The following is a 21,008-nucleotide window of genomic DNA, read 5'->3' as shown; positions in this document are numbered from 1 at the left end:
GTATCGAATGTCTCCAACACTGTGTTCTCACATGTGCCCCAAGGTGGTGGCGAGGTGAACCTCTGGCCTTACATAGGTCTACGGTCAATTCTTGGGTTTCTTGAGGGCAATCTCACTACGGAGACGAGATTCGTCAACCAATAGTATCGCCATGATTTTGGTGAGAATAAAAAAGACAAACATTTTTCTAATGACAAAACCGTCTGTTTCCCATGGGAGGGGGGGGGGGGTTTACAGCATTCCTCAGCAACGTAAATACGTAGTGGAACACGCTCTTGCTCGGATGCTAATAACTCGTGTGCTCATCGTATTGCTGTCGTGAACAACGTTGACAACGACCACCTACTCTGCGCGACTTACGTAGAATGTCATTGAAATATGGGACAACTGAGACCAGGGCTGGCTTGATGATCCCACCAACGGAAAATTGTACTGAAATGCAGGAGGATCTGCAACGAATTGACGCATGGTGCAAGGAATGGCAATTGAATCTCAATGTAGACAAGTGTAATGTGCTGCGAATACATAGAAAGAAAGATCCCTCATCATTTAGCTACAATATAGCAGGTCAGCAACTGGAAGCAGTTAATTCCATAAATTATCTGGGAGTAGGCATTATGAGTGATTTAAAATGGAATGATCATATTAAGTTGATCGTCGGTAAAGCAGATGCCAGACTGAGATTCATTGGAAGAATCCTAAGGAAATGCAATCCGAAAACAAAGGAAGTAGGTTACAGTACACTTGTTCGCCCACTGCTTGAATATTGCTCATCAGGGTGGGATTCGTACCAGAAAGGGTCGACAGAAGAGATAGAGAAGATCCAATGGAGAGCTGCGCGCTTGGTTATAGGATCATTTAGTAATCGTGAAAGCGTTACGGAGATGATAGATAAACTCCAGTGGAAGACTTTGCAGTAGAGACGCTCAGTAGCTCGGTACAGGTTTTTGTTGAAGTTTCGAGAACATACCTTCACCGAGGAGTCAAGCAGTATATTGCTACCTCCTACGTATATCTCGCGAAGAGACCATGCGGATTAAATCAGAGAGATTAGAGCCCACACAGAGGCATACTGACAGTCTTTCTTTCCACGAACAATACGAGACTGGAATAGAAGGGAGAACCGATAGAGGTACTCAAAGTACCGTCCGCCACACACCGTCAGGTGGCTTGTGGAGTATGGATGTAGATGCAGAATGGAATGCAACGCCGGACTCAAACCAGCATCCGAGCAAGAGCATGTTCTACTACGTATTGACGTTGCTGAGGAGTGCTTGGGAAACAGAAGGTCTTGTCATTACAAAAATGTTTGCCTTTTTCATTTGGTGATCTGGACACACTGCAAATTAATATACTACGGCAGTACGATAAGCAATACGTCACTTTTTTCTCTGCTAATTTCTGTTGAAACACTGTAGAATATTCCTGCTTGAGCCCCTATAGATTCAAGACGTTGCAATTGGTGGCGGTGCTATGCGCAGCCTTCAAAATGGTGTTTGTAACGGAGGTGCGTTCCAAGCAGATAGCTATCACTGTGTTTCTTTTAGTGGAAAACTAGAGCTTCGCAGATTTTCAAAGGCGCTTGCGGAATGCCTACAATGCCTGCAACTGAAGAAAAGCTGAGTGAGTCGTCAGGCGAGGCGCCTGTTATCATTGTAACAACGTCGTGCAAACCTGTCCGATCTCCCACGTGCCTTCTCTCCTGAGCAGTTCAAATACACACCTTCAGAAGGTTACGTGAAGGCTGCAGTCTTCTGATACTCGAAAGGGGTATTTCGGTTTGATGTTTTCCCTCATTGTGCATTTCAGGAAACTGAAGAAACTGTAAATGAACTCCTCCTCCACGACAATGGTTCAAATGGCTCTAAGCACTATGGGACTTAGGATCTGAGGTCATTAGCCTCCTGGACTTAGCACTACTTAAACCTAAGGACGTCACACACATTCATGCCCAAGGCAGGATTCGAACCTGCGACCGTAGCAGCAGCGCGTTTCCGGACTGAAGCGCCTACAACCGCTCGGCCACAACGGCCAACTATGATAATGCAAGGCCTGCCACAAGTATAAGCACTCGAAAGGAGCTCACAAATCGTCATTGGACTGTTCTTCCTCATCCACCCTACAGCCAGAATCTCGCACCTTCCGAATTCCACGTGTCTGGCCCAATGAAGGACGCAGTCCGCGGGGAACGGTACATAAATGATGGAGAGGTTACTGGCGCAGCAAGGCTTTGGTTACGACCGGTACAGTGGTGCCATGTGGGCACAAAGACCTTTCCACTGAGGTGGCGTAAGGCCGTCGTATTGAACGGAGATTATGTGGAAAACTGTGATTTTGTAGCCAAAAGAGTGGGGAATAATGCGGTAAATGAAATCCTGAATAAAACCAAACCACTTCAATTAATTTTTGAACGCCCCTCGTATGAGCATGCCTCACATCCAGTTTCTGTTTTCTGTGCCGTGTATTTCGAAATAAAGGGGCAATGCAGAAATTTCGGCTGCTGGCAGAGTCGGAGATACGTGGAAGCTGCTTCGTGTCTGCTGGGTATAAAGCAGATTGCGTGCTCGACTGTTGCAGTGTCGCCGACGCTGGAGGAGCAGTCGACGCCGTCGGAGGTGGTGGTGCGCGAGTCGCAGGACGTGACGCTGTCGTGCCGCGCCAGGGGCCACCCCGAGCCCGCCGTCACCTGGCGCCGCGAGGACGGCGGCACCATCGCCTACGCCGGCCGCCACGGTGCGTGTGCCGCGCCCCCTTCCTGACGCTCTGCTGCCTAACAGTACTGTCGAGGTGGTGCTCTGCACTACAGCAGCTCACCGCAGCTTTCATGGGATACCCATTTCGCTGATTATGTATTTAACGTTTTCCTCCGGCTTCGCAAATTATTCATTTGTTATGTTGCGGATGGGGGGGCGTGTTTAATGCTAATATTCCTGCTATTGAACCATCGATGATACAAGCCAATATAATCGCCAGTGTAAACTACTAGGTTCTTAAAGACAGTACCTAAACTTTTGCATTGCAGAATGTTTTGAAAAGCGTCTCGGAATCCAAATACCAAAGACACCTTCAGCTATAAAATGTAATGAATATCGCACCCTGAGTCTGTTTTCGCACACGTCGAAAATATTGACAACAATAAGCATATAAAAGAGAAACTTACCTAGCTGGAAATCAGTTTACATTTAGATGGAAAAGAGAAGAAGCTCTTACGGCGAGTTGCAGACAAAATTCAGGATGTAAGGAAACCATTAATTCTTCCATTTGAAAATCTAGAGAAAGCCTTTAATAAAGTGAGCGGTATTACTTTCATAAAGATTACGTCTGTTATTGGTCTAGATTTCAGGGACAGGCAAATTATACACTCATGCTCATAAATTAAGGATAATTGCAAGCCGGCCGAAGTGGCCGTGCGGTTAAAGGCGCTGCAGTCTGGAACCGCAAGACCGCTACGGTCGCAGGTTCGAATCCTGCCTCGGGCATGGATGTTTGTGATGTCCTTAGGTTAGTTAGGTTTAACTAGTTCTAAGTTCTAGGGGACTAATGACCTCAGCAGTTGAGTCCCATAGTGATCAGAGCCATTTGAACCATCAGTATGGAACATGATCACCATGCACACGTACACAGGTTGCACAAGGGGTCGGCATACTCTGGATCAGGTGGTCGAGCAACAGCTGGGGTATAGCCTCCCATTCTTGCACCATTGGCTGTCGGAGCTCCTGAGGTGTCGTAGGGGTTTGATGACGTGCAGCGACACGTCGACCGAGAGCATCCCAGACGTGCTCGATGGGGTTTAGGTCTGGAGAACAGGCAGGCCACTCCATTCGCCTGATATCTTCTGTTTCAAGCTACTCCTCCACGATGGAAGCTCGGTGGGCTGTGCGTTATCATCCGTCAGGAGAAAGGTGGGACCCACTGCACCCCTGAAAAGGCGGACATACTGGTGCAAAATGACGTTCCGAAACACCTGATCTGTTACAGTTCCTCAGTCAAAGACACGCAGGGGCATACGTTCACCAATCGTAATCCCACCCCACACTATCAAACCACGACCCCAATACAGGTCCGTTTCAAGGACATTAAGGGGTTGCTATCTGTTTCCTGGTTCACGCCAGATGAAAGCCTGGCGAGAATCACTGTTCAGACACTACCTGGATTCGTCCGTGAACATAACCTGAGACCACTGTTCCAATAACCATGTACTGTGTTCTTGACACCAGATTTTACGGGCTCTCCTGTGACCAGGGGTCAATGGAATCCACCTTGCAGGTCTCTGGGCGAATAAACCATGTCTGTTCAGTCATCTGTAGATTGTTTGTCTAGAGACAGCTGTTCCAGTGGCTGCAGTGAGGTCCCGAGCAAGGCTACCTGCAGTCCCTCATAACGTCATCAATATGTGTTCTTTGAGCCATTTTCACCACACAGTCACCATTAGCACGTCTTAAAACGTCTGCACACTTACTCGCTGCGTCCTAATCTGACATGCACCAAAACACCTCTGCGTATGTGGACTGCTGCCTGCGCCACCGTGCGACGACCACACGTCAAATGCACCGCATGGTCATACCCCGAGGTGATTTAAACCCGCAAACCGCCCACCAGAGCGTTGTTTCACCATGTATCAGCATTATCCTTAATTTATGAGCATGAGTGTATATAAACTATGTTTACGTGCAGGTATTCGGAATGTGTGAAAACGAAAGAGTCATCACGAACACAAATGGTGAAATACAAGAGAGGATGGGGTGTCAGTCGTCAGCAGTGTTGTTCATAATATATACTGAGAAAGACGTTAAGGAATTTAAGTAGGTCATCGAAGGACTAAAACTCAGTGGAATGGAAATAAAAATCTTCTGATGACGTAGCTGTCATTCACGAAAACAAAGGGGAACTGAAGAAAAATAAAGAATAAACAAGATCATAAAACAAGGTATAGCGTGGAAATCAGTCCACAGAAGACACAAATTAGCAACTGTCAACGTATCGTGGTAGATATGAGAGATGTACTACTCAGACCAATAAATATCTTTGACTACTTCGGCAGTAAAATAAACTCAAATACAACAACTTCAGCCGGTAAAGAGAAAAACTGCAAAGCCCTTGGCCTCATAAGAAAAAGTGCCATTGATACAAAGAAACACATCCAATTCCACGTGCAGTCCCTGATCATAGGCAGATTAGTAGACACCGCTGTCGGTTAAAGGCGATTCATTTAACTGGTGTTCTTGATGTGGTACTGTTATTCGCATCTGCTTTCGAGAATCTAAAACTCACTAATATAATTTCTAAAATAAATTTCTTTAAGTGAGGTGACCAACATACTCGTTCCGAAATGGACGTTGGTTCTGGCTGGACTTGTTCATTTTGTCGACGGCTTGGCAGTTCTGTGGTTACCAGTGTCAGAACGCACTGTCTCATCAAAAGTATCCTGACACCTCTATGTATCGTAGAGTTGACGACTAGACCAGTCCGATCGGCAGGTATAAATGGAGGCGGCGATTATAATTTTACCAGTAGACAACCGGTAATAGGAGGATGAGTCGCTCAGGAAAACTAATTGACTTCGAAAATGGACTAGTCACTGGATGTCACACGAGTAACAAATCCGTCGGGACGTGTCATACATTCTGAAACTCTCAAGTCCATTGCTGGTGATGTAATCGTGACCTGGAAACAAGAAGGAACAATCAGAGATAAACCAAGACCAGGTAGAGCTCATGTACTGACGGAAAGGAGCCGTAGAGAATTTAGGACGGTTGGTGTCGAGAATAACGTGAAATCATCGGAAGGAATCACTCTGAGTTTCAAAGCGAATATGGACAATGGTGGAGCAGCTCTTTTCAACCCGCATATTTCTGCAGTCGATGCTATGCGAACGCTTCAGGATGAATAAAGACATTGTGCGAGTGATTTTGAATGCTGAATCGTGCTGTACTTTGCGGCAATCCGACAGGTATGTTTGTCGAATTTCTGGAGAAAATACTCTATTATAATGCGTACTGCAAACAGTACGGAGAAGATAGTGCTGTGGTACGGGAGTTTGTGAGATGATCGTGTTATGCTTCATGTAAGGAGGAGAAAGATCTTTCAAACTGCAGGAATTTGGCAGGATCGTGGTCTGTCGAGGCCGTTGTTCTCCAGTTTGGTTTCTAGCGTTGGTGGGATCCCACACTATCGTGCGAATATGGAATCGTATTCAGGAATGCCATAACGCGCTCTACAGGACTAGCACCTGAGAGGACAGACATACAAGTTAGGGGCCCCTCTGGCATTGATGGTAAAATCTTCTGAGTAGTTAAGCCGCGTTGTATTTCTCTTCAAACTTTCTCAGAGCCCGACGTTTCATTGTTCTGCTGGAATCTTCTTCAGGATTTCACTCGTGTCACTGGACGACACAATGACTTACTCTTATAGCTTCAGTCTCGTTTCAGTTTGAATACGGTATGGGAGTGTTTTTAGTGGTTATTAACTCTAAGGTAACACTAATTGTCAAAGGATATAAACACATTTTATAGGGAACGAAGCAGCAGGAACGAAGCAGCAGTCTCGTGCAGTTAAGAAGTACAGTGCAATGTTCCTTCGGACACTCAGCACCACGGCAACTATAGCAGTGAAAAAACACAGAAAATGTCTTCTTAGTTGAGATATGAATCACATTCGGCTGCCTATAGGATTGACGACAATGAAAATTTGTGCTGGACCGAGACTCGAACCCGGATTTCCTGTTTTACACAAGTGGTCGCCTTAACTGCTTCGGCCATCCGAGCACGAATCACGGCCAGACCCAAATTTCCATACGTCGTAGTCTGTGTGTCACACTCCGCACTCGTACGTTACGTATACTCCCTTCCAGGAAGGACATATTTATTGAGAGTCGAGAGCGTGATATTGGCGAATAAATATGAAATAACAGAGCCGGTATATATCAAAAAGTAAAATACAATCTTCCGTCGGACATGCTTCAGTTGCCTCATGGAAACTATTCACAGCAGAGCTCAAACCGTCTTGAAGGTGGAAGATGAGCGCACCCCGTGCCCGTATTCTTTCGGTCAGATAGTGTGTTTTTATGAGTGCCGTAAATGCATGTTGCTTTGTGTGACACCACGGTACCCACCTGAGAGGTTGTCCCTCCTGTGCCGCAGTGCCGGAGGTGCCCAGCGAGGAGCTGCGGCTGGCGTCGGTGAGCCGCCTGCACACGGGCGCCTACCTGTGCATCGCCAGCAACGGCGTGCCGCCCAGCGCCAGCCGCAGGATCGTGCTGCGCGTCCAGTGTGAGTACTCTTTTAAATCAGAAACCTAACAACGAGAGAAAAACATTCTTCACTCCTGCCAGGATACACAGTAGGTGTCAGGTGACATCACCACTGACGCTCTAGCCACACAGTAACGCATAGAAGGTAACAGGCACTCCGCGCACACTTCTACCCTCACTGAGAATACAATGGGTATTTTTCATGTTACTGTGTATTACCATTATTAACTTATTACTTAAATAAACAATGCTACCATCATTTAAAAACAGATGTTCCAGTAACTTTAGATCACCTGTTAGTACACCGTCCTTTCATAACAACTTTCTGTTGATAGTAAGAAAGAGACCCCTAGACCACTTTTCCAAAATGTTATACACTGATAACTTTAAACAATATGACCACTTACTTAATAGCTCGTTTGTCCGTCTTTATAATGAAATACATCACTGATTCTGCGTATCAGGGATACGACAGTTTGTTGGTAGGTTTATAGAGGTATGTGACATTAGATGTCTGAGCACAGACGCATGTAACTCACGTTAATATCAGGCCGCTGATCTGCGCAGGAGGTGATGGCGCCCGATAGCGACCGAGGTGGATTCCATAAGAATCACATCAGACAAATCTGGTGGCCGAGACATCAATGTGGGTTCACTATAATGCTACTCAAAACACCGTTGCACAGTTCTGGCTCCGAGACACGGTCAATTACACTGCTGAAAGATGACATCGCCATCGGGGAAGGCATCAGGCATGGAAGGATGCTGGTCTTCGCTTCTGTCAGCGTGTCCTCGATTACTGCCACAGGTCCCATGCAAGCGCAGGAGAATGTCTCCCCTAAGATAATACTGTTCCCGCCAGCCTGCGTCCTCGACGCGCCGCACGTTTCGAGGCGCCGTTCATCTCGATGACGGCATTTGTGGAGAGGGCCGTCGACCTAGTGTAGCAAAAATATGTTGCACCCGAAGAGCCGACCCGTTCCCATTGATTGGCTCTCGAATCCCAATGGCCCTGTGCCCACTGAAATTGTAATTGGCGATGTGGTTGGATCAACGTGTGAACTCGTAGGGGCAGTCTGCTGCGGAGCTCCACGTTCAACAATGTGCGATCAATAATGTGCTTCGTAACACTTGTCCGTGCACCAGTAGTGTGCTCTTTCGGTAGAGATGCCACAGACTACCATCTGCCCTAATTTACAGAGCAGATAAGCCTCTGAACCCCGTGTCCTGTGAAGAATCGTTGACTTCCAACCATTTAGCGCCCAGTGGTAGTTTCACTGTCTTTCTACCTCTTTCCGTAGATTCTCAGTACAGTAGCACATGAACATTCGACCAGTTTCGCTGTTTTCGAGAGCTCTGCATAATAATAATCAGCCTTTTGTCAAAGTCGCTTATCTCAATGGATTCCCCGATTTGCAGACCGTATGTTCGCGAGGGGATCCTCAATCCGTGTCTTCTCCGCTTACATACCTTTCCTAACGTGTCAAGTGCGTTGAACGCCACCAGGCGGCATGCAGCTTCGCGGTGGGCAGTGGTCATAGTGTTTTAGCTTATCAGTGTACGTTAAATAACTCAGCTTTACACCGGGAGACACGAGCATGTAAATCTGTGTTCTTTTGCCTAAATTCTTTTATTTATTTTTCCACAATTTCCAGTTGTAGGCAGAAATGCACAGTGTTGCTTTACAGCACAGTTTGTGGTCACAGTTAAAGTTTCCTTTACTGGCAATTTCTTCATCACTTAGTAATACAGTATAATAACCTGTGAAAGTGCTTCTACGTCTTTATGGAACTTTGTTTTTGCTCATGTATTTTTCTCTGATTTTTAGGTTCATAACTACTTTATAACTAATATCTCGAGGATGGAAAATATAAGGTTGGAACAGCATCAGCTTCTGCTTTTGTTTCGGAGAAAGATTCAAAGGTTAATTTTTCTCATCTCTTTCGTAATCCACATGAGGAAAATGTACTGAGCACACTTAATCACTAGCAATCCTAACCACATCGGCCCGACCACATGCATTTGTCTATTTTATTTTCGTCTCGTTGTTGTTAGAAATTACATGAAATGTAACTCTTAAATCTTTTTGTTGTCTGCAGTGGTTAGTAAAACTCACTGTCGCGCAGGAAACCATTAATTTCCACTTAAAAATTTCAAAACGCCTCAATACGCCGATGCCTTAGCGTAACTTTGCTCTTAATCGTCAGTCACGGGTGATGCTGGTTTATGTGCGGTTCGACACCTGGTGCAGCATTGGCAGTTAACTCCCAACATCAAGAATGTAACGTACTGAGTATAAACATGCAGAGAGACCCATTATTGTACGATTAGACGATTGCGGAACAATCAGTGGAAGCTGTCACATCCATTAAACAATGTCTTACTAACTCAAAAACGCAGTGACCACACCGTAGGTTATGATAGTGCCTTGTGCCTGGTGTCGGCTACGACGTCGGGCCGCAGTTTGCTATTGTGCTCTCATTTCGTGATCCCTGCCGTCTATTTTAATAACTCTACATTCTTTGCCTAAAATCGCACCAGGCTTTATCGAAACATTCGCATTTAAATTACATTCTTTTACTTACATTTCTGTCAATTTTTCCACACTGATTGATGAGGGATGGGGCGTGTTGTGGGGTGGCGAGTCACGGACTGATAACGGAGCGAGTAGGACGGTGTGAGAGGTCCACCCGGCGACTAACACGAGCACTTGCTTAAGTGTCTTGGGCGTGGAGTCCGGTGAATGGTTGCAGGGCATTTTTGTGGACCGATTTGAATCCGTGGCTGACTTCGAGTGCCGCCTTCGTGAACAGCCTGGCCAGCCAGCTCTGCGACGTGGCACGCCCATGAGAGCGTTGAAGCCAGTTTCTCTGTGCTGATTTCTGTGCCCCTTTTGGAACGGGCAAGCTTCAGCTTCGATTCATGTACTTCAGCAAAATTTTGGATTTTCAGGCCTTAACTGTTCAGGGGTAAAATACAGGGAGCGAAAGGCTATTTACAATTTGTACAGAAACCAGATGGCAGTTATAAGAGTCGAGGGGCATGAAAGGGAAGCAGTCGTTGGAGTGAGACAGGGTTGTAGCCTCTCCCCGATGTTATTCAATCTGTATATTGAGCAAGCAGTAAAGGAAACAAAAGAAAAATTCGGAGTAGGTATTAAAATCCATGGAGAAGAAATAAAAACTTTCAGGTTCGCCGATGACATTGTAATTCTGTCAGAGACAGCAAAGAACTTGGAAGAGCAGTTGAACGGAATGGACAGTGTCTTGAAAGGACGATATAAGATGAACACCAACAAAAGCGAAACGAGGATAATGTGTGTGTGTGGTTTGAGGTTTTCGGGCGCTAAACAGCATGGTCATCAGCACCCAAACGCATAGAAACAGGAACACATGCGGTGAAGGGACGAAGACGGACAGCGAAAAAGGAGAACGGCTAAACGACACAGACCTGACGCAGTTCCAAATCCTCACGTACAGAGGTAAAACAAGAGGAGAAGAAACGCACTAAAAAAGGAAAGGAAACACAAAGAAAAGAGAACAGAAATCGCAGTGAAACAAGTAGGTAATCGTGACTGGCGGACCTCTTACCTAAAACCTGGATGAGCCAGTCACCCAGCAGCACATTAAAATCCTCTCCATAAAATCCGAGGCAACAAACTGGACAGGACACAAAATCGTAAGACCTTAACCACAGTCGTTGCGTCGTCTTGCAAAATAGAGGGCAAATCCGGTGGCAAGGAAACCACCGCCCTCTGGTCAGAGAATAAAGGACAATCAAGTAAAATGTGGCGGACAGTAATCTGGACGCCACAAGCACTGCAGATTGGGGGGATCATCCCGCCGGAGTAAAAAACCATGAGTTAAGGAACTGTGCCCGATGCGGAGGCGAGTGAGGAGAACCTCATCCCGCCTGCATGACTGGTAGGACGTACGCCATGGCCGCGTGGTGACCTCGACCAGACGCAGCTTATTTCCACCGACTGCCTGCCACTCCTCTTCCCATTGACGCATAACACGAAAACGCAAAAGGGAGGTAACAGCATGGAGGGGACGGCACACTCAACAACATGAGGGAGGGAACATGCATCTTTGGTAGCCACATCCGCCAGTTCGTTTCCCCTAATACCCACGTGCTCCGGCACCCAGCAGAAAGAAACTTCCTTCCCCTGCCGTTGCAGGGATGTTCTGGACGACCTTATCCGCTGGGTACAAGTGTTGCATGGTCTGAAGGGCACTCGGGGAGTCAGAACAGATGAGAAACTTAAGACTGGGAGCACATCTCATCTGCTCTAATGCCCGCAAGATCGCAAACAATTCGGCATCAAAGATGGTAAACGCCGCAGGAAGCCGTAACTCGACGACTCGTTCAGGGAAAACAACAGCACAACCAACAGAGTCCCCCAGTTTAGAGCCATCCGTAAATACTAATACATGGTCGGGATGCTGGTTTAAAATATCCTAAAATAAGGAGGAGAAAACAAACGCAGGAGTGCAGCTCCTCCGGTACTCCGACAAGTCTAAAAGGACGCTGGGCCTCTGGAGCAACCAGGGAGGCAGGCGTGTAAAACCCTGGAGTTGGGGTGCCACACGCTCCACACCAAGGGACTCAAGAAATTACTTGGCACGAATCCCAAATGGTCTCGTTGCCCTGGGACTACTGAAAAAAAAAAAAAACGTTCCATAGGCGGTCGGGCAACGGTAGGGTACGCAGGGGAGGTAGGACAGGCAAGGAATTGACACGCCCGTCGCACCATGAGGAGTTTCTGCTGGATGGCGACCGGCGGTTGCCCTGCCTCAGCACACAGGCTGGGGATGGGACTGGTACGGAATGCACCAGTGGCCAGCCTGATACCCTCATTGTGGAATGTAGTCGAATTAAGTCGGGTGATGCTGAGGGAATTACGAGGATTAGGAAATGAGACACTTCAGTAGTAAAGGCGTTTTGCTATTTGGGGAGCAAAAGAACTGATGATGGTCGAAGTAGAGAGGATATGAAATGTAGACTGACAATGGCAAGGAAAGCTTTTCTGAAAAAGAGAAATTTGTTAACATCGAGTATAGATTTAAGTGTCAGGAAGTCGTTTCTGAAAGTATTTGTATGGAGTGTAGCCATGTATGGAAGTGAAACATGGACGATAAATAGTTTGGACGAAAAGAAAATAGAAGCTTTCGAGATGTGGTGCTACAGAAGAATGCTGAAGATTAGATGGGTAGATCACATAACTAATGAGAAGGTATTGGATAGAATTGGAGAGAAGACAAATTTGTGGCACAACTTGATAAGAAGAAGGGACCGGTTAGTAGGACATGTTCGAGGCATCAAGGGATCACAAGTTTACCATTGGAGGGCAGGGTGGAGGGTAAAAATCGTAGAGGGAGACCAAGAGATGAATACACTAAGCAGATTCAGAAGAATGTAGGTTGCAGTAAGTACTGGGAGATGAAGCTTGCACAGGATAGAGTAGTATGGAGAGCTGCATCAAACCAGTCTCAGGACTGAAGACCACAACAACAACAACAACTGTTATTTTCTTATTGACACCTATAGTTCTGCTGCGATCGTTTCGATTCCTTAGCTGATCTATTTTACCATCACTTGGATTCTTGAATAGTGGCTGTTATTTGCTTTTCCTGAGTCGATACTGCCTTTGGTTGTTTGTTAACAGGATATCTTAAACTGTGCGAGCCGATGCTGTTTCCTGAGACGGAGCGATAACGTGCTTCTTTTATGCTGTGGCCGGACACCCTCCTTACCCCCCTCCCCCCCTACCCCCCGCCCCCTCCCAGCCCCACCCCCACAGCTGGCTGGCCAGGCCACGCACGAAGGCGGCACTCGAAGTCAGTAACGAATTAAAATCGGCCCACAAATAAGCCTAGCAACTACTCGCCAGATTCCGGGCCACGACGCTGGCGCAAGTGCTCACATTAGTCGCTCTGTTACAACTCCCGAAGTCGCCACGCAACAACACGCCCTGTACCCCATCGACAACCTCGAGCAAAGATCTTCGTGGATTGAAATCATAAGGATATCACACAACAGATCGAGTTAGTGACGCCAGGAACTCGAAAGGAGACATCAGCAACCCCTTCATGACTCCCTGATATTGGCAAATCAAAAAGATTATTTTGGAAAGCTACAGCAATGAAAATCGCTGTTCACACTACAACAGAAAGTAATTTGTTAAGTGCTGTACGAGGCGAATACGACCAGAGATAAAGTGACTTGATAATTTTTTTCTGTGAAATAAATAATTGTTTGACTCGTCGAGTGACATCTGACATGGTTGTGATGGCGGTTGTTCTTCCTCTTTTCATCGATGATTTGCGGCAAGCAGATAGCAGTATTCCTTTCGTCATCGCCTGTTCTTGATCGTCTAAAACATTGGTGACATCAAGTCCCGTATAGCGAAAGAAACAATCGGAGACTGACTATTTTTTTGTTGTTTTCGGTTCATCCTGGAACGCCGAAACAATTTGGTTCAAATGGCTCTGAGCACTATGGGACTTAACTTCTGAGGTCATCAGTCCCCTAGAACTTAGAACTATTTAAACCTAACTAAACTAAAGACATCACACACACCCATGCCCGAGGCTGGATTCAAACCTGCGTCCGTAGTGGCCGCGCGGTTCCAGACTGTAGCGCCTAGAACCGCTCGGTCACACCGGCCGGCCCGAAACAATTGATCATTCACAAGTTGCGATATCGTCCTTAGTAGCCTGCACGAATATACAAGTGACTCCTGTTAAAATGTATACGAATTTGCATATCTTCAGTCTAATTTTTTCTGCATTTCCTTACGCTCGGCGACGCGAGCCTGTTTTGAGCTTTGTTCACATTACGTGGAATACATCGGGAAGAAATCTTTTTCGCAGCTAAATGTTCACGAAAAGTTGACTGTAGACCTACTGCAGTCTTCACTGTAGCTAAGGGTGTCGCTATCTAACGATAAGCCACAGCACAGTCCCCTTCTGTGGCGCTGAGCACACTGTCGTTATTTCTCGTCAAATGTTTGAGCAGAACGACAGCAAGATTCCACAGAAATTACAGAATGTATTAAAAAAAGAAAAAGGAAAAGATATGTGCCGAAAGAAATCAGGGTAATCCAGAGAAATTTAATAAGTAATTTCAGGGAAAACATTTTCTCGAATTTCACAGCTAAACGAAGAGTGCTAAATGCACAAACCGGATATCAGACTGATCAGGGTGAGGTCAGGCTTTACACAGAAAAATTTAAGTTTTTCAATGTAACCAAGGTAATTAAGAAAAACTCAGCTAGTGATTTTGTTCGCCTCCGTAGCCGAGTGATCATAGCGTCTAACTCTCGCGTGGAGGACCCGAATTCTGTTATCGGTACTGTCAGGATTTTTTCTTAGTGGGAGTACTGGAATAGGGTGCACTCCGACTCGTGATACCGAGTGAGGAGCAACTTGAGTGAGAAGTAACGGCTCCAAGCTGTGAAAGACAACAACGGCCGGTAGAACGGTGTACTGAGTCCAAGCCCCCTAAACCGCATCCAGATGACGCGGTACGGCAGAGAATGGCACAGCGGCTGGTCAACATTGCGTGCCTTTAGTGGGACATTATAAATTTCAGGTGAAATGGAAAAATTTCACGAAAAGCTGCTTTCTCGTGATCTAAATAGTCTGTCCTGGGAGGAATCGACAGCATTCAGGGATATGACATGGACGACGATTCGAAGCAAAGAAATCTACTAAGCATGGGTTCTAAAACGCATTCCTTAAGAGCTATGAAACCAGTCTCAGGACTGAAGACCACAACAACAACAACAACAACAAAAACAACAACAACAAAGAGCTATGAGCACTTCTTCATCTTCATACCGTTCTACTGCAAGGTCTTTGCTTTCAACATTTTGAGGATTTGTTGTATGCATCAAAACAAGAAAAAGTTCCAGTGAACATAGGTTATACGGTCCGTACCTTAAGAGATAAGAAAAATGGTTCAAATGGCTCTGAGCACTATGGGACTTAACATCTGAGGTCATCAGTCCCCTAGAACGTAGACCTACTTAAACCTAACTATCCTAAGGACATCACACACATCCATGCCCGAGGCAGGATTCGAACCTGCGACCGTAGCAGTCGCGGAGTTCCGGACTGAAGTGCCTAGAACCGCACGGCCACCGCTGCTGGCTAAGAGATAAGAGCAAGTGCTCATCTTCGATAATGTAAAAACATCTATTCTACAGAAAAAGTGTTCATAGCTCTTAAGGTATGCATTTTAAAGGTATGTTTACTTGCCTTTTTTGCTTCGTATGTTCTTCTGTCGCATACCTAAATACAGACCATTCCTCTTGAGTTACCCTGTACACTTCTGATAATGGAATACCGACAGATATTTAAAGACAGTGTATTTCATGCTTTCTGAACGAAATTTGAAAATATTAAAATAATGGAAAAGGAAACGTTCAAATGATTTGTGCAAAGATTCCCCTCATAGTGAGAAAACAAACAGATTACAGTAATATATGGAGTGCATTTCAATTATTTCTTGAAATCTTGTACAGCGAGTACCGCTTCAGAATTTAAAGTTCAATGATTATTTGTTAGGTAGCAAACGGAGACAGGGCAGCGTCATTTGCTGTATGTGAGTTTCAGCATTGTTCAAAGATGCTTCAAATGTTTTTCTAATCTATTTCATTTCCTGCTTTTAGACAAATCATAACAGTTACAAAAAATCATATAATCTAAACCTACACAAGAAGGTTCCATCTTCCACGACACCGCTTCTTTGAAAGCTCACTCTTAACAAATTTCTTCACCAGTTTCTAAGCTTACATTCCTTTAACAACAACATATGATGATTTTAAATAACAGCAATGTCGCATATCAGTAGAACTGTTCATTTGTAAATATTTAAATGGTGGCTCTCGTGTACAGCTGTTCCGGGGTGCAGCGTTACGTTGCATTTTTCACTTAAGATATGAAACTGTAGCCGTTTTGACATTGTTTTATTTGTTCGTAGTTCCGCCGCTGCTGTCGATCCCTAACCAGCTGGAGGCGGCCTATCTGGGGCAGGACGTGTCCCTCGAGTGCCACTCGGAGGCGTACCCCGCCTCCATCAACTACTGGGCCAACGGCCGCGGAGACATGATCCTCTCCGGTACGTCCTCTGCGCTGCTGCCGCCTCTAATGCAGTCGCCGCGCTTGTAAACTGCCTAACAGCTACGGGGAAAGACACTCAGAGCTCGTCTGAGGGCACTAAGGCACCTAGTTTCACTCTGGCACATCCATTCTTCCACTGCGTGTTTCTTTCCGTTGACTTGGATTGTAAACCGAATCCCACAGAACTTTTAGATGACGCGTGGTTTTTCACGAAAAATTTCCAATAACAGTTACCAAGCTGTATTAAACAATACCACTCCGTTCATATTGATAGCAAAATATGAGTAACATATCTGTGTAAAAGATTTAAACTATTGGGATTAATTTCTCTTGTAGTCGATCTTTTCGGCCCAATGAAATGCAGTGGACTATTCCAGGATAAGTTCAACACAGATTTTGCAATTACTCGAATGAAAATTCACAAAAGCAGTGACGAAAAACAGGAGGACGGGAATTCGAAAGACTAAAACGGGCTGAATGTTACATAATACATGATTTATATGAATTTCTTAGGGGTACAGAAACATCACTGTGAGAATCAGGTTAAAAGCAGCAACTAAACCGAAAAACAGACCAATAAACGTGACCAGATTTGATCTGGAAAATGTAACACGAACAGAAGATATAATAACATACAAAGTTGAATTTTCAGAGTGATCTAATATTTTAAGTAGCGAGAGATAAAATCATGAAATGACCATTAATGAGTCATGGAACAGAATAAAAGGAGTCATCGTCCTAGCTGCAAGTAATAAGCTGGAAAGAAGCGGTTTAATGAAAAATTTTCTCAACAAGCAAGAAATATTTTAACAATCTACTGAACACATCTGATCCATAATCACTAATTATAAATTCCAGAATCAGTCCTAATAATGACCAACATATAAAGAAGTGCCTGTAAGTACTAATGCCTAAAAAAATAGCAATGCAATTTGGAGTGATGGAATTTCAGCTGAGGTACTAAACTAGAAGGGAGGAGCACAGCGTAGATGTTTGTAGCCCTCGATACAGAAAATCTGGAAAACTATGAATACACCACCCGAACGGGAAGACAGTTTAAATATATAAAAAAGGTACAGACTTCGGAAACTGTAGCGGAATCTCACTATTTAACATAGTCTATAAGATTTTATATTGTTTATTGCTGAACCGGTTGAAATAGTAGGCAGAAACTATATTTAGGGATTATCAAAACTGCTTTCGCCGAAATAGATCCACTGCTGACAATATATTTCTAATCAGAACAATAAATGAGAAACAATGGGAATATAAAAGAAAATCTGCATTACTTGTTCATTGATTTCATTAAAGCTCGCTGGGATTTGGTTCTTGGATTTTCCAATGAAACGTATAAATCTTTGTAAAATGTGCATGTATGGTAATATAAGAAGGGTTTTGCTAAACGGAATAAAATCTGACCACTTTAAAAATAAAATTGGAGTACGACAGGGAGATCCTCTGTCCTCTCTTCTTGTTAATGTAGTATTCGAGAGAGTTACAAGAAAATCCAAACAAGTACCAGCCGGGATCCTCCAAAGAAATAAAGTTAAGGTTTTAGCGTTGCAGATGATATAGTGCTCAGTGCAGAAAGTGAAGTAGAGAATAGACGGTTACTTGTGGAGCTTAAAGAAGAAGCAACCAAATTTGGCCTAAAAGTAGATCCCCAGAAAACAAACTGTAGAGATGAACAGGACAAACAATTGCATGTAATAATCGGCAACCATAAATCCGAACGTGTTGAGCAGTTCATATATCCGGATGCAATGATAGACGAACCAAATCAGAGACGAATAGAAGTGAAAAATGGGACTACAAAGAGATAACACACCCTACAAATCAATACAAAACTTCTAGGGTCCAAAATATTAAGAAAGAACACTAAAATGAAGCTACGTAACACTCATCAGATCAGTCCTAGCCTATGGACCAGAAACATGGAGGTTAACTAAAATGACGAGATCACCAGTCACAAGCATTTGAAAACAAATTATATAGGAATATTTTTGCTCAATACTAAGATAAAGAATCGCAAAGCTGGAGGAGAAGACATAATACAAAAATCCATATGCTGTCATAACAATAACCGTAACGAGCACAATAAAGTCCAGAAGGCTTCAGTGGGCAGGCCATCTGATGAGAATGAAAGAGGATCAAGTGGTTTCAACAATATCCATGTAGAAGTAATTTGGTAATACACCAAGGGTAAGACACAGGTGTACAAAGGTAAATGAAATTAAAACAGTGTGCAACTGGATAGTTGTAAATAGCTGACAAGAAATAGCACAAGAGGGAAGCATTTGGAGGCAACATGTGAAATCGACACGTGAGCTTGAGTCCCTTAGAACCCATGAAGAAGAAAAAGGATAGATGCACAATTCTTTACAGCTTCCAAAAGCACCTTTGGTTACTTATAATTTGTTATGAGGTGAGACGGATGTATCGCTATGCGTTGACAGTGTGTCAACGCAACTGTTAGTTCTTGTCTCTTCATTTACCTTTGCTACATTCATATTGTATAATTACCTCTCTACTCAGCTGATATACGTATTCCATAACTGACAATGGATCATGTGTCAGGATATAACAAAATGATTTTTGAATGACAAAGAAGAAAGATTTTATCGTTATTCTGGAACAGATTGTATTTATTCGCTAATGGATTTTCAACGTTTTAAGCTATCGTCAGGTGAAAACAGTCACAGCCGCAGGGAAAAAAAAGAAAAAAAACTATGGACCTACTGAGCTGAAAGGTGATAAAGAAGTTACAAGACACAAAATTCTGGAAATGATCTTGTATATAAACCTGCTCCACTTGACTGTTTATTTATCCTAAATGAGATATTTACCTAATAAAATGAAGTTCTGGAATTTGAAGGTTTTAATTCTTATTTTGCATGGAGAGCTACATCAAACCAGTCTCAGGACAAGACCACAACAGCTGGACGGAGTGGCTGAGCGGTTCTAGGCGTTACAGTGTGGAGCCGTGCGACCGCTACGGTCGCAGGTTCGAATCCTGCCTCGGGCATGGATGTGTGTGATGTCCTTAGGTTAGTTCGGTTTGAGTAGTTCTAAGTTATAGGGGACTGATGACCTCACCAGTTAAGTCCTATAGTGCTCAGAGCCTTTTTGAAGACCACAACAACAACAACAACAACAACAATTCTTATTTGCAAGTCATAGAAATCTAGCCAATGAGTAAGATTGGTTGGTGTTGACCGCTATGATAAAGGGTTGTGATTTACAGTCATTTGTAACTGGTCTTTTTTTATTTTAATTGCGTGAGGATCGATGATTTGTTTTTGCAAAACTTCAAGAGCACTTTTTACGTGTACCTATTTCTTTTTTCGTAACATCTGTATTTAAAACATATTTTCTTTCTTATGTGAGTTTTCTGTGTTGCTTATTTTCTCTTGTATAATTGTTATTTTGTATGCGCTTGCAGGAGATCATGATTGCCAGAGATACCGAAAATCGGTTGGTGAAAAAATTGAAATGTTGAAAAATCAACAGGAAAAACTTTCTTTTTTCGATTAGTATTCTTATTTCACGTGTGAGTAATCATATTGATGAGAAATAAGAACAAAATCGACAATCACACTAACATATCTCAAAATCCTGAAAGAAGGTTTCAGACTCAAGTGTAAAATAATATAAATTATAACGAATAGAATGGATCGAGCGTAGAATCGGTGGTAACAAAAACATTTCAAATGAAGTGACACAATTTCTAGACCTTACTGGTCTCAAAGTTAAACTTTATCTGTATAGACCGTAGCGGCGAGTGAAAATTTGTAGCAAGGCCTGGAATCCAACCAGGGTCTTCTGCTTACGAGGCCTGTGCACTGGCCACTAAACCACCTGCGCACAGTGGTTCGTACAATAGTTCAGATTGCCCTGGTATGCCGCCGTCCTCGATCCAAATTTTCATTGCTGCCTCTGTCTACTTTAAATTCCCCCTGACACATGAAGTCAATTGCAGAGGCTCTCCATGTTCTGGAATAGCACCTGAGAACGTAAAGGGGAGATCCAGCCTGCAACCCTGGTGCAGGTACTTATACAAATGAAATGACACAATTTCAGAGACTTTACTGGTCTCATACAGATACGATTTTATGTACATAGGCAGAAGCGGGGAGTGAAAACTTAGACCTAGGAGGGAACGTGCCTGGGTCATCTGTGCAGTTGTGTGGACCGCTGCGCCAAGGTGGTTTAGTGGCTAGCGCACTTGCCTAGTAAACAGGAGATCAGGGTTGAAAATTTCACTCACCGCGTCGGTCTATACAGATAAAAAAAGTATCAATTTTTTTGCCATGAATTTGTTATTAACTGTCTAGACATATATCTACTGTAATAGAATGCAGGCATGCAGTGATCAGTAAGGACCACCTCATTTGATTTTTTTCAATAATTTCTTAACATCGTCATAAGTGTGTGGGGTAAGTACCAGGTAGCAATTTGTTGGCGGTTCTCCTAACTATAAAAGGTAAAGACTGGTCAGTGACCGGAACTTGCTCTGAAGTGAAATTGCTATCATGACGATATAATGACTTTCATGACGCAAGAGTAAACTACGCAGTTCGCGAGAAGGTACAGAAACTCTGTAGGGCCATACTCTTACGTTCGCTTGAAAA

The 21,008-nt window shown here is 44.1% G+C and overlaps 1 protein-coding gene across 1 annotated transcript in view; it reads left to right on the top strand.

The window, feature by feature from the left end:
- LOC126455032 (lachesin-like) overlaps positions 1–21,008 on the top strand; it is a 1,182,593-nt gene that overhangs the window by 1,114,364 nt on the left and 47,221 nt on the right. Inside the window, exons 6-8 of the mRNA XM_050091144.1 lie at positions 2,578–2,733; positions 7,140–7,268; positions 16,238–16,375. Coding sequence (XP_049947101.1) covers positions 2,578–2,733; positions 7,140–7,268; positions 16,238–16,375 — 423 coding nt within the window. The remainder of the gene's footprint in view (positions 1–2,577; positions 2,734–7,139; positions 7,269–16,237; positions 16,376–21,008) is intronic.

This window comes from Schistocerca serialis, chromosome 1 (genome assembly GCF_023864345.2).
Source record: "Schistocerca serialis cubense isolate TAMUIC-IGC-003099 chromosome 1, iqSchSeri2.2, whole genome shotgun sequence".
NCBI classification, from domain to species: domain Eukaryota; kingdom Metazoa; phylum Arthropoda; class Insecta; order Orthoptera; family Acrididae; genus Schistocerca; species Schistocerca serialis.
This window is presented reverse-complemented; position numbering and strand designations above follow the sequence as displayed.